We start from the raw sequence: 16,642 nt of genomic DNA, 5'->3' as shown, positions 1-16,642 counted from the left end.
CCATCTACTACTATTACTCCACACATCGACCGCTATCCAGCATGCATCTAGTGTATTAAGTTCATAACAAACGGAGTAATGCCTTAAGAAAGATGACATGATGTAGAGGGATAAATTCATGCAATAGATATAAACCCCATCTTTTTACCCTTGATGGCAACAACACGATACGTGCCTCGCTAGCCCTTCTGTCACTAGGTGAGGACACCGCACGGTATGAACCAAAAACCAAGCACTTCTCCCATTGCAAGAATTATAGATCAAATTGGCCAAACGAAACCCACAACTCGAAGAGAATTACAAGGATACGAAATCATGCATATAAGAGATCAGAGGAGACTCAAATAATAATCATAGATAATCTAATCATAAATCCACAATTCATAGGATCTCGACAAACACAACGCAAAAGAAGATTACATCGGATAGATCTCCATGAAGATCATGGAGAACTTTGTATTGAAGATCCAAGAGAGAGAAGAAGCCATCTAGCTACTAGCTATGGACCCGAAGGTCTAAGGTGAACTACTCACGCATCATCGGAGAGGCAATGGTTTTGATGAAGAAGCACTCCGTGTCCGAATCCCCCCTCCAGCAGGGCACCAGAACGTGCCCCAGATGGGATCTTGCGGAGACAGAAGCTTGTGGTGGCAGAAAAGTATTTTCGTGGCTCTCTCTGGTGGTTTCAGATTTTTGGAGAATTTATAGGCGGAAGAACTAGGGCAGGAGAGCCATAGGGGGCCCACAAGCCTGCTAGGCCCCCCCTAGGTCGGGCCTGGGTGGCTTGTGGCCTCCTCCGAGATCCCGTGCCTTGGGTCTCCAGTCTCCTGACTACTGGAAAACAGTTTTTTGCCATCTGCCTAGTCTTTGCCGTCTGCTAGCTGATGGCAAAGAGTGTCTTTGCCGTCAGCTTCAGCAAAACAGACGGCAAAGCACATGCTGATGGCATAAAGTCTTTTTTGCCATCTGTCACATCTTTGCCGTCCGCTAGCGGACGGCAAAGAGTTCAGAGGCAGACGACAAAGATATAGATAGGCCCACTTGACCGCGTGGTGGCTAGGTCAAACTGGAGTCAGACCTTTGTCGTTTGCTAGCGGACGGCAAAGAGTCTGGAGGCGGACGGCAAAGAGTCTAGACTCTTTGCCGTCCGCCGGCAGACGACAATGCTCTAACACCGTTAACCAGTCCTTCCCCCCACCCCGCCCCTCTCTCTCTATGTAACGGTCACCCCGCGCTACCCTCTCTCTCTCTGCCCACCCCACGCGCCCCTCTCTCTGTAACAGCCACCGCCGCCCCCGTCGCGTTGCCGACCCTGTCGCCCCTACCGCCGCCCCTGTCGCCCCTGTCGCCCCCGGCGCCGCCCCTCTCTCTCTCCCCACCTCGCCCCCGCTGCCGCTGTGCCACCACCATCGCGCCGCCGCCCCTGGCGCCCCCGGCGCCGCCCCGCCACCCGCAACACCCCGGCCCCTCCACAGCCGCCCCTCCCGGTGGGCCGCCACACCCCCACCCCCACCCCCCAGCCGCATTATTTTTTAGTAGTTTTACTATTTTTTAGTAGTTTTAGTAGTTTTAGTAGTTGTTATTGTTAGTAGTTTTAGTGGTAGATTTAGTTAGGTTAGTAGTTTTCATTAGGTTAGTTAGTTAGCTTGGTTAGTTAGGTGGAGGAGGAGAAGAGGAGAAGAGGAGGAGGAGGAGGACAAGAAGAGGAGAAAAAGAAGAGGAGTAGGAGGAGGAGGAGGAGGAGGAGAAGAAGAAGAAGAAGAAGAAGAAGAAGAAGAAGAAGAAGAAGAGGAGAAGAAAAAAATAAGAAGAAGAAGAAGAAGAAGAGAAGAAAAATATAAGAAGGAGAAGAAGTAAAGAAGAAGAGAAGAAGAAGAGAAGAAGAGAATAAGAAAAAAATAAGAAGGATAAGAAGAGAAAAAAGAAGAAGAAGTTGATTTTTTATTGTTTGGTATTTAGTGGTAGCTAGATTCTTTTTTAGTTACTTAGTGGTAGGTTCTGTTTTTGTTATAGTGGTAGATTCTGTTTTGTTATTTTTTTGCTGTTTAGTGCTATTTAGGTTTAGCGATAGGTTTAGTTAGCTTGGTTAGTTAGGTTAGTTAGTTAGTTAGCTGAATAGAAAGAATAGGAAGAAGAAGAAGAGGAGGAGGAGGAGAAGAGGAGAAGAGGAGGAGGAGAAGAAGAAGAAGAAGAAGAAGAAGAAAAAGAAGAACAAGAGTAGGAGGAGGAGAAGACAAAAATAAGAAGAGAAGCAGAAAAGAAGAAGAAAAGAATAGAAGAAGAAGAGAAGAAGGGAAGAAGAATACCTTCTCCTCCTTCTTCTCCTCCTCCTCCTTCTCGTTCTTCTTGATTTCTTATTCTTCTTCTCCTCCTCCTCTTTCTTATCCTCTATCTTATTCTCCTGACCTTATTTTCCCCAAAAATGAGATAATTAGCCCATTTAGCTACAAAATGGCATAAAAACCTTGGTTAGATCTTGAATATTATATTCTTAACTTGTTTTCCTCTAAAATGACATAATTCGAATATTTGTGTTGATCGGGTGGATTTACATGTGATAGTTGTCTCGTCGCTATGAGGTCTGGTGTGCGAAGACCTGCCCGTGCGTTGTACGAGCTCCGCCCCTGCATTCGTCGGTCAGTACAAATTTCATCTCCTCCTCGCCCCTTCGTTTACTGTAGCTCAGTTTCCGGATGAAACTTTCTAGATTTAGGTAATTCAATTAATTTATCAATATGCGTGACCAGTATGCGTCTCCCGTTCGAAAGGGCGACATCTATAAATATGCATGTCTTTGCATATTTATAACCGCCATCCTTTCGAATTGTCCGACATTATATATGGACAGCCCGAGTATGTGTAGATTGGGTTCGTTTTCCCGTATGCTCTGCTCTGAATCCGATGCGGAATTTCGTTAGTGCCTCCCTGTTGTTCTTCGGATACACATCCTCTCTGTTTATTGCAGAGACGTGTATCAGGAGAACAGCGGGGAGGGGCTGCCAAAATTTTGCGTTGGATCCGGAGCACAGCATGGAAAACGAACCCAATCTACACATACTCGGATGGGATTAGGACCTGTCTTTACCTATTAGCGTGTAGGTTGCCTGGACGTAATAAAAATGGCGAACCTGATTAACCGATGAATATAAATGCTAAATTATATATAAATATATTTCTTCTGTCTTTAGTAGCTACGCAAGATGAGTGATCGTGCGTGGATGTATACCGGTCACCCTAGTCAGAATGAGATGATGAACGAATGGTTTGTAAAAACAAAGAAATTTGTGAAAGCCGCATTCGCAAATGGCCAGGAAAGAAACTATTGCCCCTGTCCTGGATGCGACAACTATAAAAAGACGACAGAGGCCGTAATGATTAAACACCTGCAGAGGAGGGGTTTTAAGCCTAATTATACGATGTGGACATTTCATGGTGAGTCTATACAACACACAAGAGCTGAGGTGGTCCGTCGTCGCACGGACGAGCATGGTACCGGGATCGAAGACATGGTGCAAGACTTTGATGATGCTCGGGATTCGGAAGATGAGATGGAGGAATCTGCAAAGGACTTTTATGAAATGTTGGAGTCTTCAAAACGTCCTCTCCATGAGCACACTGAGCTCTGTCAGCTGGATGCAATTGCACAAGTAATGGCTCTGAAGGCTCAGTTCAACTTGGGATGAGAATGCTACGACGCGATGATGACACTATTTGGACGTTTCCTACCCAAAGGCCATGTCATCCTGCAAACCTGTACCAATCGGACAAAATACTTCGTGTACTTAAGATGCCCTATGAGAAGATAGATGCATGTGAGAAAGGATGTGTCTTATTTAGGAAGGAGTATGCACACTTCGACTATTGTCCCAATTGCGAGTCTTGCAGGTATCTTGTGGTAGACAACAGTATGGGTGAGAAGAGGCAGACCAAAATTGCAGTTAGTGTTCTTCGGTATATGCCAATTGTACCATGACTTCAACGTCTTTTCATGGTCGAAGAGACAGCCAGATAGATGACATGGCACAAATTGGGCAAAAGAACTGAACTAGATGCGGATGGGAATAAGATGATGGTACACACATCGGATGGGGAAGCATGGAAACATTTCGATGGATTGCATCAGGATAAAGCGGCAGATCCAAGGAATCCTTGAGCCTGCGCCGCCACGGATGGTTTTAATCCCTTCGGCATGACGGCAACCCAATACAGTTGTTGCTCTGTATTTGTCATTCCACTCAATCTCCCCCCGGGCAGATTATGCAAAGAAAGAACATATTTCTGACGTTGATAATTCGAGGGCCCAATTATCCGGGAAAGAATATGAATGTTTACGTGCAACCGCTTAAGGATGAATTGGAAGAAGCTTGGGATAATGGGGTCAAGACATACGACGCCGCTAGAAAAGAAAACTTCAAAATGCATGTGTGGTACATGTACTCTATGCATGACTTGTCAGCGTATGCGCTATTCTCTGGATGGTGTGTGCATGGAAGGTTCCCGTGCCCCCAATGCAAGGCAGCTCTTCAGTTTCACTGGTTGCAGGAGGGTCGGAAGTATTCTTGCTTTGACTTGCATAGACAGTTCCCGGATCCTGACCATCAGTCCAGAAAAGACAAGAAGAACTTTACGAAAGGTAAAGTTGTCAAAAACTTGGCACCACCTGCGTCCACAGGCCAATAGATCCTGGATCAGTTAAACGCCCTCGAGCCTGATCGAGAGCGTCCTGGGTATTTCAAGGGGTATAATTCAAAACATGCCTGGACTCACAAGCCATGCTTCTAGGATCTGCCTTACTTCAAAGACCTCCTTCTTCCACACAATATCGACATGATGCACGCTTAAAAGAATATCGGAGAGGCTATTTTTGGTACATTGTTCGACATAGATGGGAAGACAAAGGATAATATTAAGGCTAGAGTCGATCAAGAGACACTATGTCATAGACCGTTACAAAACATGCGAGAAGGCAAAGGAAAGCAGAAGTGGTCGAAGCCAAAGGCCTGGTTCAATCTTGCAAGGCCAGCTATGAGGGAAATTATCTTGTGGGTCAAAATGCACTTGATGTTCCCCGATGGGTATGCAGCGAATCTAAAGAGGGGAGCGAGTCTTGAAAAATTGAAATTTTTTGGTCTAAAGAGTCATGATTGGCACATAATGCTAGAGCGGGTAATGCCGGTGATGTTACGTGGCTTTATTCCTAAGGATGAATGGATAGTACTGGTGGAGCTGAGCTATTTCTTCCGTGTTCTTTGTGCGAAAGAATTGTCGCCTGGCGTGGTAGAAGACATGGAGGATTTTGCATCGGAGTTGTTGTGCAAGTTAGAGAAGATCTTTCCACCGGGCTTCTTTAATCCAATGCAGCATTTGATTTTACATCTACCGACCGAGGCAAGGTTGGGTGGGCCCGTGCAAGATCGTTGGTGCTACGCAACTGAGAGGATGCAGAAGACCCTTCGAGCTAAATGTAAAAATAAGCGTAGAATTGAAGCATCGATGGCTGAGGCATTCATTACTGAGGAGGTGGCAAACTTTGTGATAGCACACTACGAAGCCAAAAATCATCATTTGCATAATCCGAAGCCTCGGCACAATGATGCAGACCCTAAAAAAGGTGGGTCCAACCTCAGCCTATTCAAAGGGAAGCTTGCACCAGCCGGTGCTTCGAAACCAATAACGTTGGATGTCGAAGAATGGCGGAACATTTCGTTGTATATCTTCAACAACCTAACAGAAGTGCGGCCGTACATCGAGTGAGTGCTCAGCACATTTTCCCGTAACTTCTAATTCATTTGAACTGCTCTTATTCCCGGATATTTCAAACAGCCCTTACGTCGTCAAATTCTCGGATGGAGCGGTGATCGAAAATGATTCCGTCGAAAAGTATGAGCTTCTGTCAAAGACAGGAGGCGGCTATCCCGGTTTCATCTCTTGGTTCAAACAAATGGTAATTATCAATAATGGACCATTTCATTCTTGGTCTAACTTGCGGCTAATGCAACAACCGTTTCATATTAAACTTGTAGGCTAATTCAGAGTCTATGGACGCCGAATTGAGACAAGTCGCTAATGGTTTTGACTATAAGGTCCGTTCATTTGAGAAATACAACATCAACGGGTATCTCTTTCGTACCTTTGGCAAAGAGCTATCTATGCCCGACTGGAAATGTACAAATTGTGGTGTCTCTACTATCGGCGAAGGTGTTATCGAGTATTATGGAAGAGTTGAAGCAATTTATGAACTTCAATTCTATGGTGAAAACCCACCGAACGTCGTAGTCTTCAAATTTTATTGGTTCCAGCCGAAAAAGACTAGAAGGACTCATGAACATATAGGACTAGTCGAAATCAATCCAAACACCCATTTAGATGTTCCGATGTCTATATTACGGCTCAACAGGCGACCCAAGTTTTCTATCTACCGTGGGCATGCCAAACGGATAAGAATCTGGAAGGTTGGTATGTTGTTTATGAAGTGCCGCCACATGTCAGACCACCTGTTCCAAATGAACAGGATTATGAACCTCACATTAACCCAGACACATATGATGGAGAATTCTTCCAAGAAACACGTCTTTCCAAGAAACGTTTCAAGAACCGCCGTGCTTCACCCAAGAACATGGAAGTAGACAGCGACAATGAATCCGACTCCAGCCCTGAGCCAGAACCAGAGGACCTGGAACTCGTAGAGGTTACTGATGCAGATGACCTGTCAATGCTTCAACGATTAAAGGAAGGCCTTTCACAACTTCACGCCGTTGAACCTGACGAGCACGTCATTCATGAAGACATGCGTGATAGTGATGATGATGATGCATTTATTGATGATGATTATTAGTTTGTAGGATTCACAACTTAAATTATATATATTTTAATATTTATTATTCATGTACATATTATTATTCATGTGAGTTATTCAATTTTTTTATGCTATACTAATTTATTTTAATCTTTATCATGGCAGGTCACGAGGTGTGGAAAGATGGTGGGCGCTGGTCCAGATCGCTCGACGGGTTCTTCCCAGGCGCCCCGCATGAGGGGTGGTACTTCCCTTCCACCCCTATCTCTCCGTAGAGCCTTGGCAGACAGCCTGTCGACACCACCCGTGGGTTCTTCTTCGTCGGCGGCATTGCCCACTCGGAGAGGTGCTGGTCGGGTAGGGAAGAAGGGGAAGGGTACATGGAGAGGTGGTGGCCCTGAATGATCCAGGAGGACTGTTGAGCCGTCCTCGCCACCACCACCAGCTCATTCACCCGAGCATAGGACTAGTATGGTCAACCCGTTTGCGGAGGAGGCTATGGGGACTCCGTTCCAGGAGCCTGTTGTTGACGGGCATTCATCCCATGAGACTCCGGTCCAGGAGCAGCCAGAGGAGACTACGGTTCCGGAGGCTTCACCCGACGTGGAGAGGCCCGGATGCGAGACCTGGCCGGATCGTACCGAGTTGCCGGATTGGACCGAGGGTCCGGGTGGCTCAGGGGGCGGGGATGGCGGGGAATGGTGTTTCAGGCTGCTCTTCAGAAAGAGAGAGCGGCAAACCAGGCTGCTCTTGAGAAAGAGAGATTGGCAAGCCAGGCTGCTCTTCAGGCTGCTCTTGATGACGGGGACCAGACCACGGCACGATTGATTGAGGAGGAGAGGGCCCGGAATGAGGCGGGTCAACTGGCCCTGTACGAGCTTTTTGTGGTATGTTTTTTTTCACATTAGCCAAATCATGTGTGTAATGTCTGTTTCATTACTAACTAATACGACCAACTCTTGAGGGTCTGTGCGAGAAGAGCGGTCAAGTCCCTCCGCCGATGCCCGTCTTCTCTTCGATTGGCACGGTGAGTTTCATTATAAACTAGTATCAATAATTGAGTGTCATCATGCTAACTGAGACATTGCAAAATATCTTTTCTGTAGAATAACTCCCGAGCGACATCGCACGACCCTTCTCTAGGGCCACCATCTCCAAACGAAGCCGCCGCAAGCAACCCTGGTGTTTCTCCTCCTTGATGACCACTACGGTAACTTTCTCTTCTCCTCTTTCATATTATCCTTGCTTTAATTTCCCCAAAAAGACATAATTAGCGCATTTAGCTCCAAAATGCCATAATAACCTCAAAATGGCATAAGAACCTTGGTTAGCTCATGAATATTATATACTTAGCTTCTTTTCCTCTAAAATGAGATAATTAGCCCATTTAGCTCCAAAAAGACATAATTAGGTAATTTAGCTCCAAGAAGACGAGAAGAGGAGAAGAGGAGAAGAAATAGGAAAAATTAAAAGGAAGAAGAAGAAGAAGAAGAGAAGAAGAAGGAGAAGGAGGATGAGGAGGAGGAGGAGGAGAAGAAGGAGGAGAAGGCCAAGGACCTTCTAGTCCTTCTCCTCCTCCTCCTTCTCCTCCTTCTCCTCCTTCTTCTTGATTTCTTCTTCTTCTCCTCCTCCTCCTCTTTCTTCTCCTGTTTCATATTATCCTTGCTTTAATTTCCCCAAAAATACATAATTAGCCCATTTAGCTCCAAAATGCCATAATAACCTCAAAAATGGCATTAGAACCTTGGTTAGCTAATGAATATTATATACTTAGCTTGTTTTCCTCTAAAAAGAGATAATTAGCCCATTTAGCTCCCAAAGACATAATTAGGTAATTTAGTTCCAAGAAAAGGAGAATAAATAGGAAAAATCAAAATAAAGAAGAAGAAGAAGAAGAGAAGAAGGAGAAGGAGGAGAAGGAGGAGGAGGAGGAGGAGAAGAAGGAGGAGAAGGCCGTGGACCTTCTAGTCCTTCTCCTCCTCCTCCTTCTCCTCCTGCTCCTCCTTCTTCTTGATTTCTTCTTCTTCTCCTCCTCCTCCTCTTTCTTCTCCTCTTTCATATTATCCTTGCTTTAATTTCCCCAACAATGACATAATTAGCCCATTTAGCTCCAAAATGGCATAAGCACCTTGGTTAGCTCATGAATATTATATACTTAGCTTGTTTTCCTCTAAAATGGGATAATTAGCCCATTTAGCTCCGAAAAGACATAGTTAGGTAATTTAGCTCCAACAAGAGGAGAAGAGGAGAAGAAATAAGAAAAATGAAAAGAAAGAAAGAAGAAGAAGAAGAGAAGAAGGAGAAGGAGGAGGAGGAGGAGGAGAAGGAGAAGGCCAAGGACCTTCTAGTCCTTCTCCTCCTTCTCCTCCTTCTTGATTTCTTATTCTTCTCCTCCTCCTCCTCTTTATTCTCCTCTTTCATATTATACTTGCTTTAATTTCCCCAACAATGACATAATTAGCCCATTTAGCTCCAAAATACCATAAGAAGCTCAAAATGGCATAAGAACCTTGGTTAGCTCATGCATATTATATACTTAGATTGTTTTCCTCTAAAATGGGATAATTAGCCCATTTAGCTCCAAAAAGACATAATTATGTAATTTAGCTCCAACAAGAGGAGAAGAGGAGAACAAATAGAAAAAATGAAAAGAAAGAAGAAGAAGAATAAAAAGAAGAGAATAAGGAGAAGGAGGAGGAGGAGGAGGAGAAGGAGAAGGCCAAGGACCTTCTAGTCCTTCTCCTCCTCCTCCTTCTCCTCCTTCTCCTCCTTCTTCTTGATTTCTTCTTCTCCTCCTCCTCCTCATCTTTCTTCTCCTCTTTCATATTATCCGTGCTTTAATTTCCCCAACAATGACATAATTAGCCCATTTAGCTCCAAAATACCATAATAAGCTCAAAATGGCATAAGAACCTTGGTTAGCTCATGAGTATTATATACTTAGCTTGTTTTCCTCTAAAATGGGATAATTAGCCCATTTAGTTCCAAAAGGACATAATTAGGTAATTTAGCTCCAACAAGAGGAGAAGAGGAGAAGAAATAGGAAAAATGAAAAGAAAGAAGAAGAAGAAGAAGAAGAGAAGAAGGAGAAGGAGGAGGAGGAGGAGGAGGAGGAGAAGGCCAAGGACCTTCTAGTCCTTCTCCTCCTCCTCCTTCTCCTCCTTCTCCTACTTCTTCTTGATTTCTTCTTCTTCTCCTCCTCCTCCTCTTTCTTCTCCTATTTCATATTATCCTTGCTTTAATTTCCCCAACAATGACATAATTAGCCCATTTAGCTCGAAAATACCATAATAAGCTCAAAATGGCATAAGAACCTTGGTTAGATCATGAATATTATATACTTATCTTGTTTTCCTCTAAAATGGGATAATTAGCCAATTTAGCTCCAAAAAGACATAATTAGGTAATTTAGCTCCAACAAGAGGAGAAGAGGAGGAGAAATAGGCAAAATGAAAAGAAAGAAGAAGAAGAAAAAGAAGAATAAGAAGAAGAGAAGAAGGAGAAGGAGGAGGAGGAGGAGGAGAAGGAGAAGGCCAAGGACCTTCTAGTCCTTCTCCTCCTCCTCCTTCTCCTCCTTCTTCTTGATTTCTTCTTCTTTTCCTCCTCCTCCTCTTTCTTCTCCTCTTTCATATTATCCTTGCTTTAATTTCCCCAACAATGACATAATTAGCCCATTTAGCTCCAAAATACCATAATAATCTCAAAATGGCATAAGAACCTTGGTTAGCTCATGAATATTATATACTTAGCTTGTTTTCCTCTAAAATGGGATAATTAACCCATTTAGCTCCAAAAAGACATAATTAGGTAATTTAGCTCCAACAAGAGGAGAAGAGGAGAAGAAATAGGCAAAATGAAAAGAAAGAAGAAGAAGAAGAAGAAGAAGAAGAAGAAGAATAATAAGAAGAAGAAGAGAAGAATGAGAAGGAGGAGGAGGAGGAGGAGAAGGAGAAGGAGAAGGCCAAGGACCTTCTAGTCCTTCTCCTCCTCCTCCTTCTCCTCCTTCTTCTTGATTTCTTCTTCTTCTCCTCCTCCTCCTCTTTCTTCTCCTCTTTCATATTATCCTTGCTTTAATTTCCCCAACAATGACATAATTAGCCCATGTAGCTCAAAATACCATAATAAGCTCAAAATTGCATAAGAACCTTGGTTACCTCATGAATATTATATACTTAGCTTGTTTTCCTTTAAAATGGGATAATTAACCCATTTAGCTCCAAAAAGACATAATTAGGTAATTTAGCTCCAACAAGAGGAGAAGAGGAGAAGAAATAGGCAAAATGAAAAGAAAGAAGAAGAAGAAGAGAAGAAGGAGAAGGAGGAGGAGGAGGAGGAGGAGAAGACCAAGGACCTTCTAGTCCTTCTCCTCCTTCTTCTTGATTTCTTCTTCTTCTCCTCCTCCTCCTCTTTTTTCTCCTCTTTCATATTATCCTTGCTTTAATTAACCCATTTAGCTCCAAAATGCCATAATAAGCTAAAAATGGCATAAGAACCGTGGTTAGCTCATGAATATTATATTCTTAGCTTGTTTTCCCCTAAAAATGACATAATTAGCTGAAAACATCATATTTTGCTCTTGTTCTGACTTTCTTATTCACATTTTTGCAGATTGGATATACTACATGCATGGAAGCTGGCATTCATGGAGTTGAACAACGTTGATGGATGAACTTTATATGTATATCATCTAGTTTTCATTTGAGTTGATGAACAATGTCGAACTATATGTATATGTACATATGGATAAATAGTGCAATACTTTGTATGTTGGTTGTTTCGATATATGGGGATGTACATTGATTTATATGTATATCATATACGTGTGGTGAATTATATATATGTATTGGCAAGGATATGTGTGGTGAACTATATATCATATATGTGTGATGAATTATATAAATGTGATGTCAAATATATATATATATATGTGTGTGTGTGTGTTGTGAAATAATATAAAACAAAAAAACAGGTACTATATGGGCTCTTTGCCGTCTGCTAGCTGATGGCAAAGACCCGTGCCATCAGCTGGCAGATAGCAAAGGTCCCACATGGCACTCAGCTGTGCATCCTGGGGTGTCTATATAGGCTCTTTGCCGTCTGCCTCCAGGGTGGGTAGATGGCAAAGAAGAGGGCACAAAGGAGGGGGGGAGGAGGAGGCAGACGACAAAGAGTGGAGGGGGGGAGGAGGAGGCAGACGGCAAAGAATAAGGGGGAGGCAGACGGCAATGAATAAGGGGGAGGCAGACGACAAACAATAAGGGGGAGGCAGACGGCAAAGCCTCCGTTAACCCCTAACGGAGGCAACGCGTGTCGGCTGCCGTCTCGAGCACTTTGCCGACTGCTCCTAAGGAAAGTTGACGGCAAAGAGCTTTGTCGTCCGCTTTGGGGGGACAAACGGCAAAGAAAGTCCTATGCCGTCGTAGGCTGACGTAGAAATTTTGCCGGCCGTGAGATTCTTTGCCGTGTGTTGTTTTGTCTTTGCCGTCCTGGATTTAGTCTTTGCCGTCTGTGGTGGCACACGGCAAAGAAGATGATTGCCGCATGCGTGTCTTCTCACTACAAGAAATAAGCTCGTTTATGACAAATAATAATGACGGCGGTTTTATTGGTCATAGATCTATGACTAAAATTGACAAAAAGGTCATGAGGTGTCTAAGAGGGTCCAAACTGTAGAAAATTTTGACCATCTCTATCAAGAAGGTCATAATCCCATTGCCCAAAATGGTCACTGGCATGTGTAGCTGTATTTATCCCCGCATTGTAGGTCCTCCATGACAAAATTAAGAAGGTCATAGGCTTAAATATAGGTGAGTGGGCAAAAAACTCAACAATTTCGCCTACGTGTCTTGTATAGGTGTCGACAAGGCTACAAATGGGAAATGAATTTTACGTCCAAAGAAAACAAAAAGACCCTTTAGCAACATTGTTTCCCATTCCAAGATGCACCCTTGTGCAAAATTGTTTGACCGATTTCCTTCCGATTCCATCTGATTTTCTTCTGATTCGGTAGAAAACCGTTTAAATGGCAAAAATAGATTTAAAGATCAAAATTGAATAAGTTGGTTATCGTCCATTAAATGTGGTATTCTTGAGTGAAACATTTAGTGATGTCGTTTGGGAAAATATTTTTGGTACATGTTTCACAATCCCCTTCTATTTTTAGCACTTAGAAATTATTTTAGATATCACCGTTCTCTAACCAAGCAGGACCCAGAATTCCTCTCCCCCGGTTCACACCACTGCAGACCATCTGAGCCATTCACGCGATACGTATCCAACGTCTCTCACCCACCTATCCTTCATGTGATAAAGATATGTAGATTGGTTTCCTAGTGACACATGAATCTGCGGTACTACGAGGTACGTTCGAATCGAAAAAGGTTTCAGAGGTCATATGCTACACATGAATATACTTTCCCAAAATCAATATCTGCTTGCCGTTCACGTACATGTGCATGATGATTTTTTTATTTTAAGAGGAAATGTGCATAAACAAACTTGGTATGCATCTGTCTATGTACATGTTAAATCTCGAACCAATCAGGACGCAGAAAACTCTTCCCACGGATAATCCCTTGTAGCCAATCTGAGCCGTCCACGTCTTACCGATCTAACGTCTCTCATTCACCTCTCTTAGAATATTTGGAATGGGAAAAAAGAGAGAGCCCCCTGCTCCCCTGTGACCTCTCTTTGTCTCACCCATGGCTAGGGTTTCGGCCGCGACCCCTAGGTTCGTCGGGATCTGCCACATCGCACGCCGCCTGCACGATGGAATCTCCACGCATGTTGCTGGCGTGTGGGCTACCGCTGCTGGAGTGCATCTACTTCCTGGGGTGCGCGCGGTGGGTGTGGAAGCAGTGCGTCACACCGGCTACCACGACAGCGCCACCTGGGGCCACGCCGCCGCCGCCGACTTCGCGCCCATCCGCCGGATGTGCCGCCTCGTCATGGCCAACTACGAAACCGACCTCGCCTCCCCGCTCCTCGACCCCTCCAATGTCGTGCACCGCCGCACCTATGCCGACACCGGGGGCCTCAACCTCGGCCGCGAGTCCGACTACGTGCTGCTCCTCGACAACCGCCTCGGCAAGCGCCGCTTCGACGGCGGCTACGTACACAACGGCCAGCTCCGGGCCGCCGGCTGGGTGCTCGACAAGGAGTGCGACCTGCTCCGGGACCTCCTCGCCCGGTACCCCGACTACACGGGCCACTCCCTCAGCGCTGTCATCAGAAATGGGTTGCAAAAGTCATCAGAATTGGTTACATGCCTGTCATCAGAATTTATTTTGTTCAGTGTTGCTACTGCTGTCAGATAACAAACGTGCTGTGCACCAACTGATTTGCTTACTTGCTTGCTGCTTAAAATACAGTTGCAGAAGTTTGCTACATGTCTGTCTGAATTTTGTTTGAGTGCTTACTTGCTTGCTGCTACAAATTCAGTTGCAGAAACTAGTTACATGCCTGTAGTAATTTGTCAGTATATTAGAATAATGTTATGTGCCTCTCTGAATTTTGTTGAGTTCTTGCTTGCTGCTACAAATTCGGTATATTAGAATTCCGTTATGTGCCTCTCTGAATTTTATTGAGTTCTTGCTTGCTGCTACAAATTCAGTATATTAGAATTCCGTCATGTGCCTCTCTGAATTTTGTTGATTGTTTGCTGCTACAAATTCCGTTATGATGGCACTGCAAGAACAAGACCCACAAGTGTCAGCTGGTATGGTGCGCATCTGCATATATGTATGCCCTTTTGCTCTGGGCTTGGGCATCCTTGCCATTGTGGCTGCTTCTATGCCGAAGTATTGGCTCTTGACAAGGTAAGAGCCTTCTGGTCTTTCTACTATCTACATCCTTAGAGTTAGAGCATAAACTTGCTGCTGTTTAAGATCATGTTTATGGTGGCACGTAGGATACTGAAGTGCATAGCTTACATTCTATTTGTTCTGAAATGAAAAAATGGCTGTAATTTTAGAAATTTCCTTTCATTTATCACGCATGAAATATGTGCATCCATGTGAAGTTGGATCATACTGATGATATTAACACATATTACTACATCTTCCTATTTTATTTGTATGATCTGATGCCCCGATGATGTATGATGCGTTCTTGCTACTTGGCAGGTCATTAGATACTGAGTTCTACTTAGCTCCCCGTTTTGTGACGCACATTGATGACCAAGCAATCAGGGCGCTCACAAAGTACTACTTACAAGCCCTTCCTCCAAGCAACACTCATGGCGTGGCCATCCTGGATATGTGCAGTAGCTGGGTGGGTAGGAATTTGGAGTTCACATGTTACCACGTTCATCTCAATGTCTTCTTGCCAAGTGGCTTACTGGTTTCCGCTTTATCTAGGAGAGCCATTATCCAGCGGGTACAAGCAAGAGAATATCGTAGGGATGGGTATGAATGAAGACGAACTGAAGAAGAATCCGGTACCGCTTCCTTACCGAATTATTGCGATTTTGGACATTTGGTCTGCTATTCTCTTTTTCAGTTACAAGATTACAACAAGAACTGTTAAAGCATTATGGATTGAACAACATGGCCTTGATTTGTATTTTTTTTTTGGATTGAGCAACATGGCTTGGTTTTTATTTTATTTTGGATAGAGCAACAGTTGACTCAGTTGGTGAGTTATGCTGCATTCTGATTCTCCTGATGGTTTTTGAGATAGTGGTCATATGACTTATGATGACTGTAGTATATGTAGTATCTATGTTGCTACAGAAGAAATGGCTGTTCAGACAAAGAAACCTTTTCGGGTGCTAATAGGATAAAAGTTAAGATAGGCAGTTCAATCACTCTCTGTCTATAACTGAAGCATAGTAATTGGATACGATATAGTAACTTCATTTCTTTCAGATATAAATTTGGTTTTACTAAATTAGTGTGATTTTCTACATTTGGATATATATGTATGTGTTCATTAACTATTGAGTCTAGTTGAGGGCTCAAATTGGGGCCGCGGCAAAAAGTTGTAAACATGACACTGTACGTGTACTCTGCTAGAAATGGCTGTTTGTACTATTAACACGTCTTGCAACCCTAATGTTTTCTTTTCGGCTGGAACACCAATCCTAATGTTTTTTGGCATCTCTCTTCTTGTTTTCTGGTGATAATAGGTTTTGACAGAGTATGTTCTGCAAGACCTCAATCTGAACCCGAAGCTTCATTTCGACGATAACACCTTTGATGTTATAACCAACGTGGTATGGTGTTCTTACGATGAATTCTGTCCTGCTGAACTACAGGTCCATCTTTTGTAGGCCATAGTAATTTACATTTGGGCCTCTATCTAGTTGCATGTATGGAATGGTAATAAGTTTCCTTTTGTGTGTGTGTGTGTGTGTGCGCGCTTCTAGGTTAGTGTAGACTACTTGACAAAACCAATGGATATTTTTAAGGAGATGAGACGAATACTTGAACCATGTGGGTTAGCTATCATGAGGTAAAAACTAGCAGGACAATTTTGTAAGAACAGTTTCTCGAATATCAGTTTTTCTTCTTCTGTAATTAGTTCTAAATAGGATTTAACTCTGGATATAGCTTTTAAAATCGCTGCTTTTGGACAAAAGTCATATCCATTTGTACATCAATTGGTGATGCTGACCATGCTTGGATAGTTGGCGCATACTTCCATTACGCTGGAGGGTTTGAGCCCCCTGACGTATGAAATTTTCTAAATAGTTACGCGACGACATCATATTCCTAGCAAGGGTTCAACGCTTCAGTGCCTTCCTAAATTTTGCATTTGCATGTACCTGTACATACTATTTAGTTGTAACAATCTTCCAATCCAGGACAAACTGATCCAATGTAGATTGTTTGTTCAAGAAAGAAA

At 43.6% G+C, this 16,642-nt stretch overlaps 1 protein-coding gene and 1 pseudogene across 1 annotated transcript; both read left to right on the top strand.

Moving 5' to 3' along the window:
• Positions 1-13,579: 13,579 nt before the first annotated feature.
• LOC123396751 lies at positions 13,580-14,112 on the top strand (annotated as a pseudogene).
• A 364-nt stretch (positions 14,113-14,476) lies between these two features.
• Positions 14,477-16,404, top strand: LOC123396750. The gene is made up of 6 exons (XM_045091593.1): positions 14,477-14,613; positions 14,920-15,071; positions 15,157-15,233; positions 15,924-16,010; positions 16,164-16,249; positions 16,377-16,404. Exons 1-6 carry the CDS (start codon positions 14,477-14,479, stop codon positions 16,402-16,404), a joined length of 567 nt encoding a protein of 188 aa, XP_044947528.1.
• The last annotated feature ends 238 nt before the right edge of the window (positions 16,405-16,642 follow it).

The sequence above is a fragment of the Hordeum vulgare genome, chromosome 5H (genome assembly GCF_904849725.1).
Source record: "Hordeum vulgare subsp. vulgare chromosome 5H, MorexV3_pseudomolecules_assembly, whole genome shotgun sequence".
Lineage (NCBI taxonomy): Eukaryota > Viridiplantae > Streptophyta > Magnoliopsida > Poales > Poaceae > Hordeum > Hordeum vulgare.
This window is presented reverse-complemented; position numbering and strand designations above follow the sequence as displayed.